Source organism: Prorops nasuta, unplaced genomic scaffold (genome assembly GCF_024137725.1).
Source record: "Prorops nasuta isolate Cenicafe-Biocafe unplaced genomic scaffold, Cenicafe_Pnas_1.2 PNAS00035, whole genome shotgun sequence".
Taxonomy (NCBI): Eukaryota; Metazoa; Arthropoda; class Insecta; order Hymenoptera; family Bethylidae; genus Prorops; species Prorops nasuta.
In genome coordinates, this window is record NW_027116832.1 from 533549 (window position 1) to 553892 (window position 20344).

At 35.2% G+C, this 20344-nt stretch overlaps 3 protein-coding genes across 4 annotated transcripts; 2 read left to right on the plus strand and 1 right to left on the minus strand.

The window, feature by feature from the left end:
* Nucleotides 1-2856: 2856 nt before the first annotated feature.
* LOC136783747 (cuticle protein 18.6-like) lies at nt 2857-3784 on the plus strand. Its single transcript, XM_066744012.1, has one exon. It carries the CDS (start codon nt 2862-2864, stop codon nt 3621-3623), a length of 762 nt encoding a protein of 253 aa, XP_066600109.1. The 5' UTR covers nt 2857-2861; the 3' UTR covers nt 3624-3784.
* A 6925-nt stretch (nt 3785-10709) lies between these two features.
* On the minus strand, nt 10710-15723 carry LOC136783799 (cuticle protein 19.8-like). 2 transcript variants are annotated; one of them, XM_066744063.1, is made up of 6 exons: nt 15591-15723; nt 15249-15517; nt 14984-15158; nt 12983-13340; nt 11771-12846; nt 10710-11623 (listed from the first exon to the last, which is right to left on the minus strand). In XM_066744063.1, the coding sequence occupies exons 5-6, from the start codon at nt 11780-11782 to the stop codon at nt 10880-10882; spliced, it is 756 nt and encodes a 251-aa protein (XP_066600160.1). In that variant the 5' UTR covers nt 11783-12846; nt 12983-13340; nt 14984-15158; nt 15249-15517; nt 15591-15723; the 3' UTR covers nt 10710-10879. The 2 variants fall into 2 exon arrangements, with proteins under 2 accessions (XP_066600160.1, XP_066600161.1); XM_066744064.1 differs by having other exon boundaries at nt 11771-12276; nt 12406-13340.
* Nucleotides 15724-17770: 2047 nt separating this feature from the next.
* On the plus strand, nt 17771-19506 carry LOC136783798 (cuticle protein 19.8-like). Its single transcript, XM_066744062.1, has 2 exons — nt 17771-18073; nt 18515-19506. The coding sequence occupies exons 1-2, from the start codon at nt 17771-17773 to the stop codon at nt 19091-19093; spliced, it is 882 nt and encodes a 293-aa protein (XP_066600159.1). The 3' UTR covers nt 19094-19506.
* Nucleotides 19507-20344: the final 838 nt, after the last annotated feature.

Genomic DNA, 20344 nt, shown 5'->3' on the forward strand with positions numbered 1-20344 from the left:
TTTGGCATGACAGACTATGGGTTTTGCTTTTGAGAAGAAAGTAGGTGTCCACGATGATGACATTTTCTACTTATCGCCGCACGTTCAAGTATGATCTCGTTGCACCTTACAGTCTCCTTTATCAAAATACAAGCTCATATCGTCTGTCGTGAATTTACAATTAATCCCCTTCCCCCTTTCCTCTTTGTAAAATTAAAAAAAATTCTCTCTAGCTCTAACTTTTTTTATCTATCTGTATTTTTTATTTTTCCCATTTCTTCTTTGACTGTTCTTCTAGTATTTTTTCCTTATCTTCTTTTACTTATTATTATATTTTTTAAAGAGAATATTTTAATTATATTTAAAATCATCGAAATAAGTAGTTACAGTGAGTATTAACCTTCGAGCAATTTCGAAGATTAATTGGTATGCAGATGGAGCGTGCTGGTAGTGATATAAAGAAACACATAATTAAGTCACGTTAAATATTCAATCGACGAATTAATGCAATAGCCTTTCTTAATACAGATTATTAAATCGATGATATTATATAATTTGATAAGAATCTTATTACATCTTCCCTTGTCATGTTATTAAAGTGTCTTGGATATTTTTATAGTATTATCAATAAATCTGTATGAAATTACTTTAGACACACGTGAGTTAAAAATTAATATCTACGCAAGAATAATGATATATTATTATAATAATCAAAAGATACTGTATTGTATAGAGTCTCTCCGGCAAGTACGTATATAAAAGTAGATAAAGAGTCATTCCTATACCGCCGTCGAGGAACTAATCTCTTATACAGCAAGTAGGTATGTAACAAATGAACGTGAATTAAAAAGTTAATAATTCGATCATTGTCCCTCTTTCAGAATAAATTTCAAAAAAGAAAATAGAAGATTTAGATAAGAAAAAAAACTTATAAAAGGAAGAAGAAAATTAAAAATTTACATAAATACCTTGGAGTTTAATACAAAATTGACTAAATATCAATACAGATTATTAATTAATTCAAATATACATTTTTCAAAAGCTAACAATTGAAAAAGTGTCTTGGACAAAATATTTCGGAAGATTGCAGAAAAATATAGGGTGTAGGTTAGAAAAGAAGAAAAAGTGAAATAAGAAGAATAGGAAGAAAAGTAGAACTAGAAGAATAAAAGAAGATTAAAATGAGCAAAACACAGGAACAGTTGGTACAAGATTTAAATGAAGGAAGAGGTCACGAAGTAAAAGAGTGGAGGGTCGACCTCGTGGCAGTTTCGCGTACTGTTTGTTATCCAAGTCGCGTGTTTGGTGCGAGAGATATGAAGAAATATATAAGAGGAGCGGGAGAGAGGTGCAAGAGAAGAGTAGGATGGGACAAGGTGAGAAGGAAAGAAAAAAAAAGACAGATAGATATTGTAAAAACGTTAGTGGCTGATGGGGACAGGACTGTTTATGAGGAGGTCAAAGCCTACGGATTTGGATTAGGTGGGGGGAGGGCGGTTGGCTTGCACATGGGCTCTGCTCTACTGGCTGCAAGAGCGGTGTATGTATCCTCTACTTACCACTACAAAAAAAGACCCACTGCTTTATTGACAATGGATGACACAAACGTCCCATCGTTCCTATAAAAGTCCGAACAATCTCACCCCGAACCATCAGTCTTCTGCCGATCTTCTCATCAACAAACATGGCTTACAAGGTATAACAATAAGTACATTATCTACTTATTTGTATTATAATATTTTCACTGTAATCATTAGCTTACTAATTTCAATGATTATGACACTAAAAAAATATGTTAAAATAATTTAGAATAGATGTTATTTATCTTGATTTTATAATAAATTATAGTTTGATATTATTTGCATTTTAACAAGTAGTTGGTTGATGATTGTCACTTATATTGTCTGAACTAGCACGAAGAAATCTTTTAGACAAATTTTAGAGCCTTATTTCATTAGTAAAGAAGAATTTTGATTGAAACTCTTTAAGAGGTCTAAGACATTTTTTAAAACGTTAGGAGTTTCAGAGAGAATTTGTTCTTATTATCATAATAAGAAACTTCAGAGAGAATTCTTTATAATAATTGGAATTATTGCAAATGCTGTTTTTAAAATTTATATGAATTTAAATTTCGGTGCAATATTCATTACCAATAATTTTCAGTGGAGTTTAAGTGAATTAATTACAGCTGATTAGTTGATTATTGTAAGTGAAAGCGATTAAAAAACGTTGCGATCAAGGTAAGGTAAAAAACATTAAATAAAAAGATTAACCAGAACCTATGTACATATATATAAATGCTAACTTAATATGTAAATCCAGCTTAATATTACAAAATCTAAAATTTTAAATAAATCGTAGACAAGTTGTTACTGAGTGCACACTTCCTTTTTATCGATAACCATACTGAAGAATTGTAGAAGTTTAAACAAATACTAATTAAAAAAAGCCTCAAAGCTGAATGTATTTTAAAAAAAGAGTAACAAGTAGGTAACGTCTCAAAAACAGTTGTATCACTATAAAAACTGTCAATACATTAAGCTTAGCTCCTTTCTTAAAACAAATTGGTGGATCTAGGTTGTGATGGGTATACTTAGTTAAAACATTGTTTCAGCACTATTTTATTTCTTAACTGTAATGGATAACGGTTAAAGCATATTACAATATATAAAATGGGAAAGAAGGGGTTAATCCTTGATCACGTTAAACACCATTAGCACAGAAATTACAAACTCCGCAATATGACAAAGTAATAATAACATTGCAGAGAAACGATTGCAACTTCTTTTGCATCACGGTTAATGGCTTAAAAAAAAGCAAACAAAATTCTAGCAAAGATCAGATTTAATGAATAAACGCATTTGTTTATACAGCTCGTAGTAATGTTGGGGCTAGCTGGCTTGGCGTACGGAGCAGTCGTACCAGCAGTTCCAGTTGCTGTTCCGGCAAAATTGGAAGAGCTTGACACTGAGCCACAATACACTTTTTCTTACGACGTGCAGGATACTATAACGGGAGACTCGAAGGCCCAATTCGAGACGAGAACTGGAGATGTTGTACGCGGAAGTTACAGCTTGATAGATGCTGATGGTGCTAGAAGGATCGTCGAATACACAGCTGACCCCGTAAACGGATTCAACGCGGTCGTCAGCAGACAGCCAATAGTTCTAGCTTCATCCGTGGCTGCTGCTGCACCCTTGGCGCCAATTTCACCGGTAGTTCCCGCTGTCGCCGCTGCGGCGCCCGCTCCTGTTCCAGCTATTCCGGAATCTGGACCGGATTCCGATGTCGAAGTGGTTGAGGCTCGCTCCGGTCCAGTTAGACAAAAGCCATCCCGGGAAACCGAGGCGGAGAATTTCCAGAGACTGAGACAGTCCCAAAAATATCAACAGAAGCAGCAAGTTCAACAACAACAGCAACAAGAATTTCAAGGATACCCAAGGCAGAATCCAAGCCAACAGCAACAATTCCAAGACGAACAGCAATCACAGCAGCTTCGTTCTCAACCCCAACGGGCAAGAATTCCTCAAGTAACCGCGGCTAGGCTAACCTATCCAGCAGTGTCTGCATATACCACTAGTTTTACGTCGCCAGTAGCTTTTGCTCCAGTTGGAAATCTCGTTTATACCCAAACATTTGCTTAACATAACGCATTGAACCACCTCTGATAACTCCAGTATATTTGGAACAAGATCTTTTCGCCACTTTGCTCGATTTTTTTGTCCTACGAAAAAGACGGTTATTCCCCTTCTCGCTGAGTTCCGTTCCGGCTATTCAGCCTGCTCGGCTCGCTGTGATTGGTGCAGCGATGTACCCCCCATTTTGTTTGTTATTTACAATAAAATGATATATCTAATTATATTTCATATTTTCTCTTTAGCCTCTTTTTTCACATTAATGTTAAATTGTAAAATGAAAATGTTACAATTAATATATTTTAATTTTTAATTTTACTAGATCGTCAATCAGTACGCTATTTATAGATTCCTAAATATAATTTAACGTAAGGCAATTGTATATTCTAATAGCACATAATGTCCAAAGTACATATCGTAAGTACATCAACAGGATATGTGGTTATCTTTAGGATGTTCTTAGAATCTTCTTAGAACTAATGTGCCATTAGAAGAATTAACCTTTAGCTGTTTAAAATGGTTTTATGTTTTCGAAATAAGCGTAAATGAGGAATTAAAAGAAAAGAACGTGAATCGAAAATATCGCGTAATATAATTTCATTGCATCAAGCAGCAACGATCGATTTCAATGTTAGTCACGTCGTCACGAGTAGCACTAATCGGTTAATTCCACAGAAATTTACTTAGTTAAAATCGAAAAACAGAATTGCATCGAATGACAAAATTGGCCAGTTGTTCGTGGGTGTAATAAAAAATGAGTATTTCGGCCATCAATGACACCAAATAGAATAAATTTGAAAGGTAGATATGTGTGAATGTTGATATTCTTCTGGGTCGTTGGCTCTTGGCCGATAATGGCGATCACGTACTACTTCGAGTCTCTGCAGGGATATAAAAAAAACACAGCAACGTTGAGAATAAAATCACTCGAAGAAGTGTTGCAATCTGTCTCTTTGTTCAAGTTTGGCTCAGCATTTTCAATATACAGGGTGTCTTGTTGGATCATGACCAACTTATAGATTTACAGAATAAATAATTTTAAGAATAAAATTCTTATACAATTGAATTATTTAACTTTTAATTAAAAAGTTGTTTGACATTGAAAATTCATTACTTCAAGAATTACTATTGGTCCCTGGATCGCCCAATCGGTGTCTGACTTATAGAAGGTCGTTAAATAGTTCTACCAACAGAAAGTCTCCGATAAATTTTATTGTAATTTTGAATAACTTTCTAATTAACAATTAGAAACAAAAATTTTATTAGAATTTTCAGTTTAACATAAGTCGATTAGACACCCTGTATATTATAATAAATTAGTAATTTTCGAAACAAACTGAAATTACATTTCTGGTTAATTTGATTTTTTTTTTTCAATTATTCGTAACAAGCTGCTAATGATACAGTGTCCAAAAATAGCTGGTAATTCTCGTATTAAAAAAAGGACCGAGCGAATTGAAAAATACATAATTCTTTAATGATATCTTATTAGTAAATGTGTTTGGGAGTGGTGAGCCGTGTTACTGGTTTGGGAAGCTATATGGATGTTGGATGATCGAAGGCATCGACGTAGCTTGTGTGTTGTGTTCAGACGTTACACAATGTGTTACGTTGCCAGGTTGTGGCGGTGCCCAAATTTACGCAATTCGCAAGAGACCGTTGCGCGTAATCCGACCTTCGAGTACGTGTACTGCCTGCGCAATGAGACTCGTGAATCTCTCGATTATAATATAGTATATATATATATATATATATATTATACACACATGAATAGCAGCTGGTCAATATTATAAAATACATTTGTATGTGTACCAAAATACTACGACTATTATGATAAATAATAATGATTGATTGTTACTATCAGATATTATTATTATTATTTAACTAAGTTTGGTCTTTAAGAACAAATGAAAAATATATTTTTTACATATTTTAATAGTGTGTATATATATTGGTGAGAAACCCTCTATTTCATAGTAAAAGTGCTGAAAGAAATTAACTACGATCACCACGACACGTGATAAGAATTAAAATCAATTTGCTCAAGATTACATCTTAATTACTTAATTACATCTATTGTGAAAATCGTATTGCACTATTTTGTTTCTTAACGAGCCAGTTACTTTTTTCCCCCTTGTGAATAATAATATTTTTTAAATTATATATAATACTGACCAATTTTGGTTAACAATAAAAATTATAGCATGTTGATTGCGTTAAAGTTGTTTGCAAGTTCTCAAAAATATCGCAATTTAATTATAACGTAATTATAAGAATGTAGAGTTATTAGTTCCTTTACAATGTGTGTGAGTAGACTAGTCAGTAATTGATCAGACGTAGATACAAAATTAATAACATTAATCGTCTATTTTTCAAATTATTGGTATAAATTTTTAACAAATTAATCAGTAGTGATTTCTACATTTTAATGAACACTTTTCACACCAAGTAGTAATTTCCGCATTAGTCAGACATGACATAAATTCATAATTTGCGTCTACTGTATCACGATGCATCACTACTAAATTTATTTTTTTTACTTCAGTTAAATTATTGAAAAATCCTATTATGACACAATTACAGAAAATTTAAATTTTTTCATATTGCGGTGCAATTGTGGAAGTAGTAATTTCATTATTAGTCGGACTAAGTGATAGAGCAGCAAATAGTACAGACATAGTGTTTTCTACTGTGAGTCGGTCCAATTTTTAACTGTTCCACTATTTCACTACCTGTTCAGCGTTACGCTGATAAAACCAGGTTAATAATTAATAATTAAACATAAATTAGTCAAATAAAAAAACAGTATAGTAAATGACACAATAAAAGTATTAAAGTTGCATTGCTAATCGTTATGAGAGAAAATAAATCACAAGAGCACTTTCAGATTACAGTTCACGTTAATTGAGAAAGAGGGCAGTTGAACCCGAAACATTCCAACTAGCTGGCGTCATTCTGGTCATACAAAGAAAGTGGAGTAAAGTAAGAATATTAAGATTAGCTCGCGAAATCCCAGTTGATGACTAACTCTTTTCTGCAAACTGTTAACTAAATCATGGCACGTTACGAAAAAGAATCGTCAGGATGGATAAAGGGGGGTTTAGAGGAAGAGAAGTAGGCTGAACATTAAAATGTAAATCAATTTAAAAATGATAGAGAACAAAGAAGTCGAGATACGATAAATTAAAAGTAAAAACAACGAGTCTGCGATGATTGCATTAATTGCGCATAAAAACAGTGAAAATACTCAAAAATTATATTAAATAAAGTTTCGAAAGTCGCGAAGATAGTTTGCATATAGAGATCAGCGGTCGATTAACAATGAAAGGTGAAGTTGCATAAATATTTTTACGGTAAAGAAGAAAAATTACGAATTGGTGTTGCAGCAGCGTAGAAATTGCGCTGTTGAGTTTTGATATTCTCAGGAAAGCTTGAAAACGTGTTCTGTTATCATTCTTCTCCTCGTGACGTCATTGGTCTCACTTATCTAAAATGCTATAGGAATACGTGGAAGTGTGTTTTCGTAAAATAAGAAATGTGTGTGAGGTTTCCAATTGGAAAAATAGGAATAAAAAAAAGAGGTAGAAGAAATATTGGAGAACAAAAAAAATAAATGAATAAAAATAAATGTATATAATGAATAAAAGGGAAGAAATAATAATAAAAAAAATACAATAAAAAATTAGAAAATTAATAGACAATTTAAAGATGCACGTGATATGGAAGTGAGCAATGAGCAAGTGAGCAGGTGTCAGTGTAGTGGTGAGTGGATCCAGGAGGGGGAGGAAAAGCGAACGAACGACTTTCACCGCTCGAATAAACCTGAACTAAAACGAATAAAACAAATAAAAGAAGTAAATTGAGAGACAGGGCTCCGCATCGGAGGCCACGTAGGACCGCGCCCAATGTCAGTATGTGGCCTCCCCACGTAATTGACGCCTTCTTTACATGCTTATGCACTTCGAGACCAATACCACGCCACGCAATGCAACGACTTTCATATACATAAAACTATATCACAATGTTTTGCATTACGCAATATATTACATTTTATTTTACATATCGTAATTAACCCACGCCATGCCACGCCACGCAAAGCTTTACCCCGCCCCACGTGTTACCATATATATATATATATATATACTCTTTACTATTTCAGTTTGTACTACTGTATCTATATTTTTTATACGTGTATGAATAATTTTGTATGTGATTCCACGCAATACCATGTTATGCCACGTGTTACAATGTTTTATTAATCTTTATTATATTTTAGTCTAGATTATAGTGCATCTATATTTTTTTTAAGTGTAACTCGTGCTATCTCATCCTACGCAACACCACGCAACGTGTTACTACGTGTTACCACTCTGCATTATATTTTAGTCTATATTACAGTGCATCTAAATTTTTTACAAGTGTAATTCATGCCATCTCATCCCACGCAACACCACGCAACGCTACGCAACGTGTTACCACGTTTTACCCCTACCTCACCCTGTACCATTTAAATCTATACTACTGCAAAAGAACCTTCCCTGATGTATATTGAAAATATACGAAACCCCATCCTACGCTACGCAACGTTACGCTACTCCACACGATACTATCTTATTTTAATTAAATCTCTCATTATTCGATTGCTATAATCCTCATCTACATACAACGCTCTACACCATACTACTACACACAGAGCGGTCGCTCCACTTTTTAATGATCCGGTTTACCAGCGACAATTCATCTCGTCCGACCGAAACTCGCCGAAAAACTTAATAGCTTCTGTCACGTCAATTTGCAGTTAACTTTATTTATACTTTAATTCTGCTCCGAATAAATTTGCATGATACTCTTAAATATAGATTTTTCTTTTTTCTCTGCACTCCTTCGAGAGCTCTTATTTTATCATAATGAATTGTTATACAAAATTAAATCAACGATATTAACAGAAACATCAAAATATAAATGAATTATGACGGAATTACAAGACAGGTAACAATACCGAAGATATAGATATAATAACGGATACGTACGATACTAATTAAGGCGTGGAGTTTGCTGGGTAATCGAGTGAATTTCCGAAGGCAAAATGAAATTAAAGAGTGGGGGGGGGGGGGGGGATATTAATTTGGGCAAAAATGTCGAGACGTTGCAGATTAGCTGGGCCGAATTCGTTAGCGAGGGTGAAAGGCGTTTAATGGTGTCCAAATTCCAACGCACGGTTTAACGAGTTATTGCATAATCATAGCTTATCCGAAAATGGAGTATTCTTGATTTTTTATCGCACGCATTCGTCGTCTTACATTACTTTAAATTACACTGCGTTGTCTTACGTTGTATTGCACTATCTTGTGTTACGTTATAATTTAATTATATTATTCATTGCGTAATTTTAATTAATATAAATTTTAATTTGGTATTTAATTATAATTTATTCTTTCCGAAAATCGCTTTAAATTTAATCGCTAGTTTTATTTTAGAAGGAAAGTCAAAGGGTTAGAGAAAAGAGAGCAAAAAACGTGAATGAAATAGAAGAAAGGAAGAGCGATTTTTAATGAGATACTATACATATAATCATAGCTTAACGAATAATGGAGTATTTTTGCATTGTTTTGCCTTACGCTGTGGTCTACTTATTTCACTTTAAATTACATTAGTCTTACTTACATTATATTACACTACCTTATATCACGTTATTACAAATTACATTACATATTGTGTAATTTAATAAAAAATATAAGTGGCTATTATTAAATTAATTTTATTACATTTCTCCTAGTATAATTATAATAGATTTTGGAAATGAAATGGAAAGTATTACAGGAAGAGTGTAACAAAATGTAAGTGAAATAGAGTAAAAAAAGAAAGATTTACAATGAGACATTACATAATCATAGCTTAACAAAAACAGAGTGCTTTAGAATTATTTTGCCACAACTTATACTTCTTACATTACTTCAAATTACATTATCCTTCCTTACATCACGTTATCAAAAAATTACATTATTCATAACGTTATATTACAAGATATAAATTTTTCTTTCATAAAATAATTATCATGCATTTTTCTCGTGTCACTTTAAAAACTAAACAACTGTGATTGATTTTGTAAAGAATAATTGGAAAGACGAGAAGAACGAGAGTAAAAAAAGTTTGAGTGAAATAAAAAAAAAGAAGAGCGATTGTCTGGTTTAGATGTAATCGAGGCTCGTGTACGTGATACGGTTTTGGATGGGCAATTAATTGGTATTGGCCTCGAGGCCAGGTTTCATTCTAGCAGTAGGAAGAACAGAGAGGTTTCTTTTGAACGTATGTCGTAGACACTGTCCTTTTCTAATGCCGAAACCCTCGTATCACATTCCACAAGATTAGATTATATCATCGAATTCTATTACTAAATTCCATTCTTTCGTTCACAAGGACGAATCGTAGAGTTGACCAATATAGCGTGAAAAATTCAGTAAGGACGTTAAAAGAATGTGGAAGAATTCGATTGGTTAGATTTATGGTACGACTCACTTACGGTTTTCTGTGCATATCACTCGACTTTCACAAAAAATGATTAAAGGAATCGAAGGATAAAATTGCAATAATTATACAACATTTTTAAATGATAATTCTTTCACGTTTTTTTATCTTTTCTGTTTTGGTGGGTATTATTCTTTTTATATTAACACCCTGTGTTTTGCATTTTAGTTTAGTTCAATGATATTTTGGCAGAAAAATATTAACTATTTAGTAATTCCTTGAAAAATAAAGTAGTGAATTTGTCTCCAAATCCAACACAATTACTAAAAAAATTAGTTATTTTGATAAAAACATTTGTAGGGCTACAAAAAACGAGTAAAAAAAGTAATTTCCATATATGATCAAATTATACTCGAGTTTGTAAAGTGGCAAATCTAAAACTTTAAAAACTGAATATTTATTCCACAGAGAGAAAGACACTTTGATAAAAAATAAAATAAAATAAAAGAAATATCTTCCTAAGTGAATAGTTGTACTTGTAAGACTCTTTACAACTGATTCAAAATAAAACAGTCCTTAAAAACTGATTACTTATACTAGAAGCTAACAGAAATCCTAAAGAGGAAATTGCTAGGCTCACAAAAAATACCACTAAAACATAAAAAGAATAAGGTAGAAGAGAAAAAAAATAGAAAAAATACAAATATAAATGTAACTATTTTAATGAGTCACATGAAATGCTACAAAAATAAATAAAAAAAGGATGGGGTAACAGTCGAATAAGAAGATCAATCGTCAGCTCAGTGATAGTAGGCAGCTGGTGCAGCATATGCAGCTGGTGCAGCATAGGCAGCTGGTGTAGCATAGGCAGCTGGTGCAGCATAGGCAGCTGGTGCAGCATAGGCGTATTTAGCTACAGCTGGAGCAGCATAGGCAACTGGTGCGTGGGCAATAGCTGGAGCAGCGGCGTAGGCAACTGGAGTAGCCAATTTGGCAACTGGTGCAGCGTATGCAGCTGGTGCAGCATAGGCGTATTTAGCTACAGCTGGAGCAGCATAGGCAACTGGTGCGTGTGCAACAGCTGGTGCAGCGGCGTAGGCAACTGGAGTAGCCAATTTGCCAAATGGTGCAGCGTATGCAACTGGTGCAGGGGCAATGTGTGCAACTGGTGCAGCGGCAACATGGGTAACTGGGGCGACAGCTTTAACGGCTACTGCAGCGGGTTCTTTGCGAACTACAGCGTTGAAGCCATTGACTGGATCAGCGGTGTAGTCTACGGTGCGTTTGGAGCCATCAGACTCGAGAAGAGAGTAGCTTCCCTGAACAACGTCACCATCCCTGGTCTCCTGTTGGCTCTTAGAGTCCCCGGTTAAACTGTCGTGCACGTCGTATGCATAACTGTACTGGGGATGAGGATCGTAGTCAGCGTCCACAGCTTTGGCAACTGGCGCTGCGGCTAGAACGGGGCTAGCTGCGTAGGCCAGTGGCGCTGCTGGTACGATTCCAGCATTGGCTGCAGCGATCAAGCAAGTGAGAGCTACGAACTGCGATAACAATTTAATATTATTATTAACTTAAAAATACAAAAAATACTTAAATTAAAATTTTATATTTATATACAATAATACTCTTGTGAGTTTAACGTTACAGTTATAGATTTTAGTCTAAATAGTGTGTTAAGTGAGACCAACCTTGAATGCCATTGTTGAGAGTTGGTTTGGTGGATTTGAATCACTTGTAGGAGTGAATGATGTGGTGGCAGAACGTTTTCGGGCTTTTATACCCGAGTGACCGAGTGTCCATGGTCCCAGTCCAGTTCGGTTAGGTTCCAGACTTGGCAGGGAGCTCTTTTCCCCCTCTCCAGGTCTTCAGGGGCTTTGAAAGTTCCTTGTGTGCCAACTGCCAAGTTGACGGGCCCGTGCGTGGCTATTCGCAGTATTCGCACTTGAACTTGGCCGGATCAGAAACTCGCCTACTATACGCCCAGTCGAGCAACACCTTTACCAACTGCTTTAGGAAGGTCGCGTATGATTTACCATACCGCTGCTGCTACTTATTTTCTCACTTATGCTCCATTCCTGGTACACGAGAAATCTTTCAGATCCTTCTTGGATTAAACGTCATGGATAAATTATCGTCTCCCCAGGAAATCCTCAAGTTCTTTTTAACATTTTTCACTCCCTTGTTTAACTCGAGCCTGAAACACCAAATGGCATTAAAAAAAGGCCACGTATTCGACTACATATATATATATATATATATATAGCACTTTCATCGAACCCTCATTTACTGGTATGGAATCCTTGGGTATTTTATTTTTGCTCACGTTTTACTCCAAAGATATTATCGTTGCAATAAGAATAGGTATTTCTTTATCTCATAATTTATTACACTTCTAAATGGTTACTTATTTCTTTACCAAAGCAACACGAGAAATGTTTCAGAATCTTTAAGCATCAATCAGGATGTTCCTGTTCATATCCCAACATAAATCTTCAACAACTATTTTATTCCAATGTCCTTAACTGATTTCAGCATTATAAATAAATCAATAAACAAAGAGATCTTGTAGATTTTCTCAGTCTGAATTCTTACAGTAAAATAAACTGTATATTTATGATGGTAAAATGTAAAAATTCCAAGAGATCCTTGTTGACACCACCCGGAGGTCCCTCATCAAGGAAACGTTGTCCTTTATTTCCTCTTTAATTCCAACGATCATTTTCTCGTGATTCTCCTTCGTAAAGCTCGAAAGAAACTGTTGTGTCTACAGGGGAAGAAAAATGGAATCTCGAAAGGAGCCTCAAGAGATTCCGGACGAGCATCATTATTTTTACACACAGTGAAGAAATTCTGTGTTGCAGAGAGAGGATGTAGAAGCACCTTCATAAAATAATTCACACCTTGCGCATCCTGTTTTTGGTCGTCGTTGGCGGTGAATTCTTGAATTTTTCAATTCGATCGAATTTACGAAGAACCTTCCGCTTATCAGGCGAGCATATTGGATCCGGTTATCAAGTGGCATGATATTTCTTGGCTATTCAAGGCCATCGCACTTGAACAATTCGGCCCCCAAGTTCGCCTTACGGAGAAGAGTTACAGCTCGGGTCCTTGGTGAACCATTTGCTTTTCTCCAATCCGATCGTCAATTGAATAATCCACGAGCAGTCTGGAATTCCACTTGGCCCACGATTTCATCTATGGCGTTTCATAATTCGACATTGGCATTATTATTTTACCAAACTCGACTCGTTCTATCTCCTGCGAATGGCAAAATTTTGCTTGGTAATTCTTAATGTTTACATATATATATAAGAATCATATAAATTGTGTGTGTGTGAGAAAAGTTGGAGAACGAGTATAATACATACATAAAACGATAAATAGCGTTGAAATTGGATCGTTGAGAGGATCCTGTACAATTTTAATTTTTTACCCAAAGGAATTGTCAGTGAGAATTTAAGTGATTTTTGGAAAAAGTTTCAGGAGTTGCTTGGTGTCTAACGCGTCTGCCAAGGAATGAAAGGGAAAGGTGTGGATGGATAAAGAGAGAGAGAGAGAGAGGGAGAGAGAGAGAGAGAAGTGGAGCACTTTCATAAAGAAAAAAATAAGTGGGCGCGCACGAGCTTGTTGCTCGGCCGTAAAACGCTTCGATCATTGACAGCCCGCGGGCAACTTTGCTCGGTTCGATCGAAAATTCAGATTTCGTTCGGTTGACCTCACCAAATGGAAAGAAACGGGCTTTGTCCTCTCCTTTTTCCAAAGCCGACCAATTACGTGTCTCCTATCTTGCAAATTGAGCCAATTTTCTGTTTCTTTGTTTTTTTATAATTGTGCTTTACCACTGTGTGTTGTGTGTGTATATATTTTCTCTCCCTCTTTCTTACACTCTGTATACGTTCTCCAACGACATAATAAACTATTTCTCTCGCACACACATTTTTTATATGATCCAATGTATTAATAAATTATTTTCTCTCTATATATATATATATATATATCATACACACACACATACAGTCTCCATATTTTCCAAAACAGCAATAAAATAAAATGTTGTATTTCTCTCGCATATTCCCTGTGTGCCAGTCAAAACAATGATAAGCCGTTTAAACCGGGATACAATATCGTTGAGCAACACATCATTAATAATATAATTATTATCATAAAAGCGAGTACAGAGGGACGCCGATGAGCGACGCGGTTTCCTGTTAAAATATTTTTGCCTGACATTGCGATTTCACTTGAATTACCGACGCAATGATTCCTAGCCGGTTCTCATTTCACTTTCGTTGGCGCTTTTACGTGTACCCACCGCGAAAGTCAGGCGACCCTCGCTCGTTCATCCGATGGGCCGTTTCAAGGTCACGCTCATAACCCGTACTTCTCGTACCCCGACAAAGAAACAGTCTCGCTCTCGTCCACGCATAATACCCCGATTCCAGACTCCTGCGAATCCTTCGAAATACAATTTTTCTTTCTTTAAATCTGTAATTATGGAAAAAGTGCTTTTAGCAGAATCATTCGGACAGTTTAACTCGGTCCCTTCGATGTTTCACAGAATCAAATCTTTAGTACCAATTTAAGTATTAAACAGTTTCTCGCTCTTGTCCAGGTATAATACCCCGGTCCCGGACTCTGGTGGATCCTTCGAAATACAATTTTTCTTTCTTTCAATCTGTAATTATGGATAAAGTATTTTTAGCAGGTTCATTCGGACAGTTTAATCCGGTCCCTTCAATGTTTTCACATAATTGAATCTTTAGCATCAATTTAAGTATTAAACAGTTTCTCGCTCTTGTACAGGTATAATACCCCGGTCCCGGACTCTTGTGGATCCTTCACACACACACACACACAATACAATTTTTCTTTCTTCAAATCCGTAACTAAGAAAAAAATACTTTTAGCAGACGCATTAGTAGTTTTATCCAATTTCTTCAGTTTTCCACAGAATCGATTCTCTCTTCAGTTCTTCGCCAAAAATTGTTTTATTTCTTCACTCACAGCTAACAAGCTGTAACGCGTCATTAAATTAATTAGTTTGTCTCTTGAAAACCTCCACTTCAACAATGGTTTCTGTGAAATTATAAAATAATAAATGTAGAATCTAATGTTATTGTTTTGTAGAATCAATGGAAATTCAGTGGATATAATTTGAATAGTTACGAAACATTGATGTAAGGCGTTACAAAATATCGAGAAGCCGGTGTTAATTTTTTTTCATGAAGAAAATTAGAATGTTCCATATCAGCCCACGATCAAAATGGTTTCTTCCGGATCGATAATTGTATCACCTGCGGAAACGGCCTTTGTCGAAGGACAAACTCCTTTATTTCTCTGTCCTCCCCTCTCTTTTTTCTTCAATTTTCTTACTCAACACTTAAGGGCCCTCCACTCGTAGCCATTTGATACCGCTAATGGAGATTGCGAGGACACTGTACAAAAGAAGAAAAAAAATGTTAAAAAGGATCTTTTTCAAAACATCTAAAAAAAACATGATTGACTTACACCTCAATAATTTATATCCATCAGTACTTATATTATATTTGTAGATATTAATCTTCATCTTTCTTCAATAATCGCTCACGGTTCCGTTCTTATTTTCTTTATCATCTCGCTATTTACAGAATTTAATTCGTACCTTCATCACCCACCTAATTAACATTAAACATAATTTTATTTATAATAATTAGTTTGAATCATTTTTTCGATTCACAATTAAACGTTAAAAAATTCTTGTCAATATATACTTTGAAATAACTATCGTTCAAAAGATTCTGTTTAATTTAATATTTAATTTGTCCCAGAAAATTCATGAATAATGTTATAAAGATAAGAAACAGATTTTTTAAAAGATCTATTGTAATTTGTCACTTATTCTGTTAAATTATTAATTACGTATAACAAAATCATTATTAATTTGCACTTTGTGACTAATGGAATTCTTAAATTAAAGTGTCACAGTTTTTTGTTTAATCGTTAATTGGTTTGGAGTTGGTAAATTGCAATTGGCAATCTAACGTATATAATACACAATTGATTGGTCTATCAAAGTTCTTGATCAACCTGTCGCTATTGGCCGATCGACACGTCAGTCATCGAGAAAACTTTCTCGCTTGTGATATATTTGCACTTCTTTCCCGAAGTCGTATCATGCGTAAATGTTTTGTAACGCGCTACAATTTTAGGAAGCGCACGTAACGCAATTCGTTCAATCAGTTAACAACTGTCGCCAATGGTATCCTGATGTGATCGCTTTTTTTATCGCCTACTAGTATATATTGCACTATTCATTACAAGATGGAAAGATATATCAGTTAATATTAATTTTAAAATTGTATAAATTAATAATAATAAGCTAATTAGTGTCTAATTGTAAAGAATAAATTATAATTAAATTAATAATAATTTAGATAAATTAAAATCATTTAAAATTAAATTTAAAAGCTAATAAATGTTGTATGGAGATAAATAATTTATTTTTACTAAAAATTATTTAAAGAATTATTTTATCCACAGTAGTTCAATAATTATTTCGGATAACGCAAATAGTTTTAACACAGTAACACCATTAATAGTAATTTAGTAGTAGTCTACTTAAGAATAAAAGTACCATTAATCATACGTTTTCATTTCATACAGATTTTTGTTCCCTGATAAATCCTTTGAATACGTGCTTGTTTCTATCTCTCAGTGAACCAATTATTTATTATTCAAATTTCGCAATTAATTCTTTTGAACCCAAAAATACGAGGTTATTTTTAAATCTCTCTGGATGAATTTCATATTGCAGTTAACAAAATTATATTAAAACTTTAAAGGGAGTACTGCTTTCGTTCATTAAAGTATTATACATGATATAATAATATATAGAAATGTGAAATAGGACTTTCTAGGCAAGCAATCTCATCTATTTCGTATAATATGACAAATTTTAAGACACATGAGCATAAAACAGCTAGGGTAGTTTCTTCATGAGTGATATTAATTTAAAAATATATGAAATGACAAGAGAGCATTTTCATAAAAATTATAAAAATGTTGTTAATATAGGTTTAATAATATAAAACTCCTAAAAGAATCCTACAATATTCTTTAAATATCCAAACATTCTGTTAATGTACTTGGTACATCCTTTAGACACTAAACGATACAGGAGAAGGATTGCATCTAGGGAAGGAATGTATTTAAAAAAGGGAAGAAAGAGATGCAAATGCTGTAGTCTTTCGATTCAAACGGAGATAGATTGGATCTTGACATAGAAATAAATGTGGAGTGAAATGGGTACAGGAAAGTAAGCAGTGTTGGGTAAGCCGTAACAAGGATGTGACCTAGCCAAAATCTAAAGCATTTAGAAGATTGTAAAACGCAGCTGAAAGTCTACTTTAGTGTAATCAATAAGAAAATCCTATAGAATTACCAGTTTTTGCATAAAATTAATAAAGATTGCATCAAAAGTAAGAAATGGTTAAAAATAAAAGAGACAAATCAAAAATTTGTTCGTTTCAAAGGCGACGGGTTTGAGCTTGACATAGAATCCAATGTGGAGTGAAATGGGTGCAGCTCCGCAGGAAAGTAAACGATGTTAGGTAACTCGTGACAAGGACGTGGCCTAGTGTAGTGCGTGACGTTAGCTTGGTCCACGAACGACGAGGAACGCGCTCGGGGGAGACGGATGGTAGACAGAAATGCAGACAGACAGACAGACGGACAGGGGAGTACTACTACGCGAGAAGGTAAGGGAACACGCAAAGCACGTTGTTTGGCCCAATGGGCGTGGCCAGATTGCTTGCTCAATTTGTGCGACGCCTCGCTCGCGAGCGCGAATCGCGCCTGACCGTCCTACCGTCACCCGATTACGTCACAATTGCTGGATCCTCTTGCCTGGTATAAAAGCCGAAAACCACCCGCTTCGACCATCATTCGCTCGACAACCTCTCAGATCATCGGATCTACCTGCTGAAAGCAACTCAAGAACAATGGCCTTCAAGGTATGGTTCGATTCTTCGAGTGTCTTAGTGTCTATTCCATCGCAATATCCTTCCATGAAACTCCTCCAGTATTCCTATTTCTTCTTCTGCTTTATTTCTACCGTCATCCTTTTATACTCCAAAACGAAAAATTCCAGTTCTGTGAAATTGTGCATTTTCCCAGTATCGAGTAATCGTTCAAATCCTGGTTGATTCACTTCTAAATAAGAGTTTTTTGAGATTCGATACTAGAGAGTGATGAAGATTTTTATAAGAGTTGGTTTGGATCATCTAGAATAATGAATTGTTGTAATTAACGATATTTCATGATTTTTAAAGTTTTATATTTGAGATATTAAAATATTGTTTAATATTTTTTAAATAATGTATAATTAAGGTTTGGTTTTTAAGAGAGGGATAGTGGAGAATAACGTGATTAAAGAGGAAATTCGTGTATTACAGTTCGTAGCACTTGCCTGTTTGATTGCGGCAGTAAACGGGGGAATCGTGCCAGCAGCCCCCCTAGCCTACGCCACTAGCCCGGTACTAGCCGCTGCACCAGTTGCAAAGGCCGTAGACGCCGAGTACGATCCTCATCCACAGTACAGCTATGCTTACGATGTGCACGATAGTCTGACTGGAGACGCCAAAAGCCAACAGGAAACTAGGGATGGTGATGTTGTCCAGGGAAGCTACTCACTTCTCGAGGCTGATGGCTCCAGGCGTACGGTTGATTATACAGCTGACCCTGTAAACGGATTCAACGCTGTAGTTCGCAAAGAACCTGCTGCAGTAGCCGTTAAAGCTGTCGCACCTGTTGCCCCTGCCCCTATTGCCTACGCCGCTGCACCAGCCATTGCCAAATACGCCGCTGCCCCCGTTGCTTATGCCGCTGCACCAGCCATCGCCAAATACGCAACCCCAGTTGCCCACGCAGCCCCTCTTGCCTACGCTGCTGCCCCTGTAGCCAAATTTGCATACGCTGCACCCGCCGCCTATACAGCGCCAGCAGCCTACGCCGCACCTGCCCTCTACCACTGAAACTCCGAACCACATTCTATTTAGGCACATTTCCATCTCAATAAAATATCACTTAGCACCTAACCTTTATTGCTCATCGTGTATCACGACACCCTTTATTCGCCTAGAGAAAACTACTTTTTTACCATATTTATACTCAGTCTTTCGCGACAAAACTTTGCGAAAACCCTGCCTTCTCGTCGAATTCGAACAGTTCTTCGCGTGTCATAATGGCTGGTTTTGGTCGGTTGATCAGCCATCCTCCATATTGTATCGCTTAAGACGACTTGCCATATACTTAGGGATAACGATTTATCAAATAAATTCATTTTTTTAGCAATAATCGTTGTTTTTATTGATATACCACATAACTTTTAAATTTTGTTTAGAAGATTTAAGCTTAAAATGGATAATTTCCTAATGAAATTTTAAGGTTGTTCATGTATGTAGGATCAACTGAAAATGTTCACTTGAAGATAAAATCTACCCTTTGATCTAGTTGTTATCTACCACATCTTATAGTAGATAATTTGCTCAAGAAGACGCATAATTAATTTTAACTAATAGAACATTAATAAAAAACTAATTTTTAAGCAATGAATCTCTAAGAAACATTGTTGAATGAAATGTTTTTTATCAAAAAAAGAGTTAAGCGTTGACCATAACTTAACTCAGTTAAACTCTTACAAGGATTCGATTAAACAAATTCACAGTTATAATCAATGTAATTATGATAACAATAATCGATGATTACTACCGGAATATTAGAGCAAACCTTTCTCTATTGCAAGTTTAGGTCGTAATTGCATTTAAACAGAAAAAGTACCTAACGTCAGACTGGTTGGAAAACGTTACTTTTCCTAAAAAATTAGTATCTTCTAATGGTAAATATTCCTTATTAATTAATAAAAAAAATGCAACAATTCAGTGATAATTTCAAACTTTTTTTTTGTAACAAATAACAATGTTTTTCATTATTCATGTGAATATTGTATAAGGAAGACGTTTAAGTTCTAATCATTATAATAAGTAAAAAATAACATATACATAAATAATCTGTAAAATCAAATAGAAGAAAGAGAGAGAAAGAAATTTAAACGGAGGTCGGATTTTTGTTAAGCGATAGGCAATCCAGGCAAACAGTAATGGCGGCAGCTGATTATGTCGAGCAGCTCTCATGACTTTCTCCACGGCGTTGTCAAATTACGATTGCACAATATGGGGACGACCACGCCTGGTCGTCCACACAATGAAAAAGAGCAAAGGAGGCAA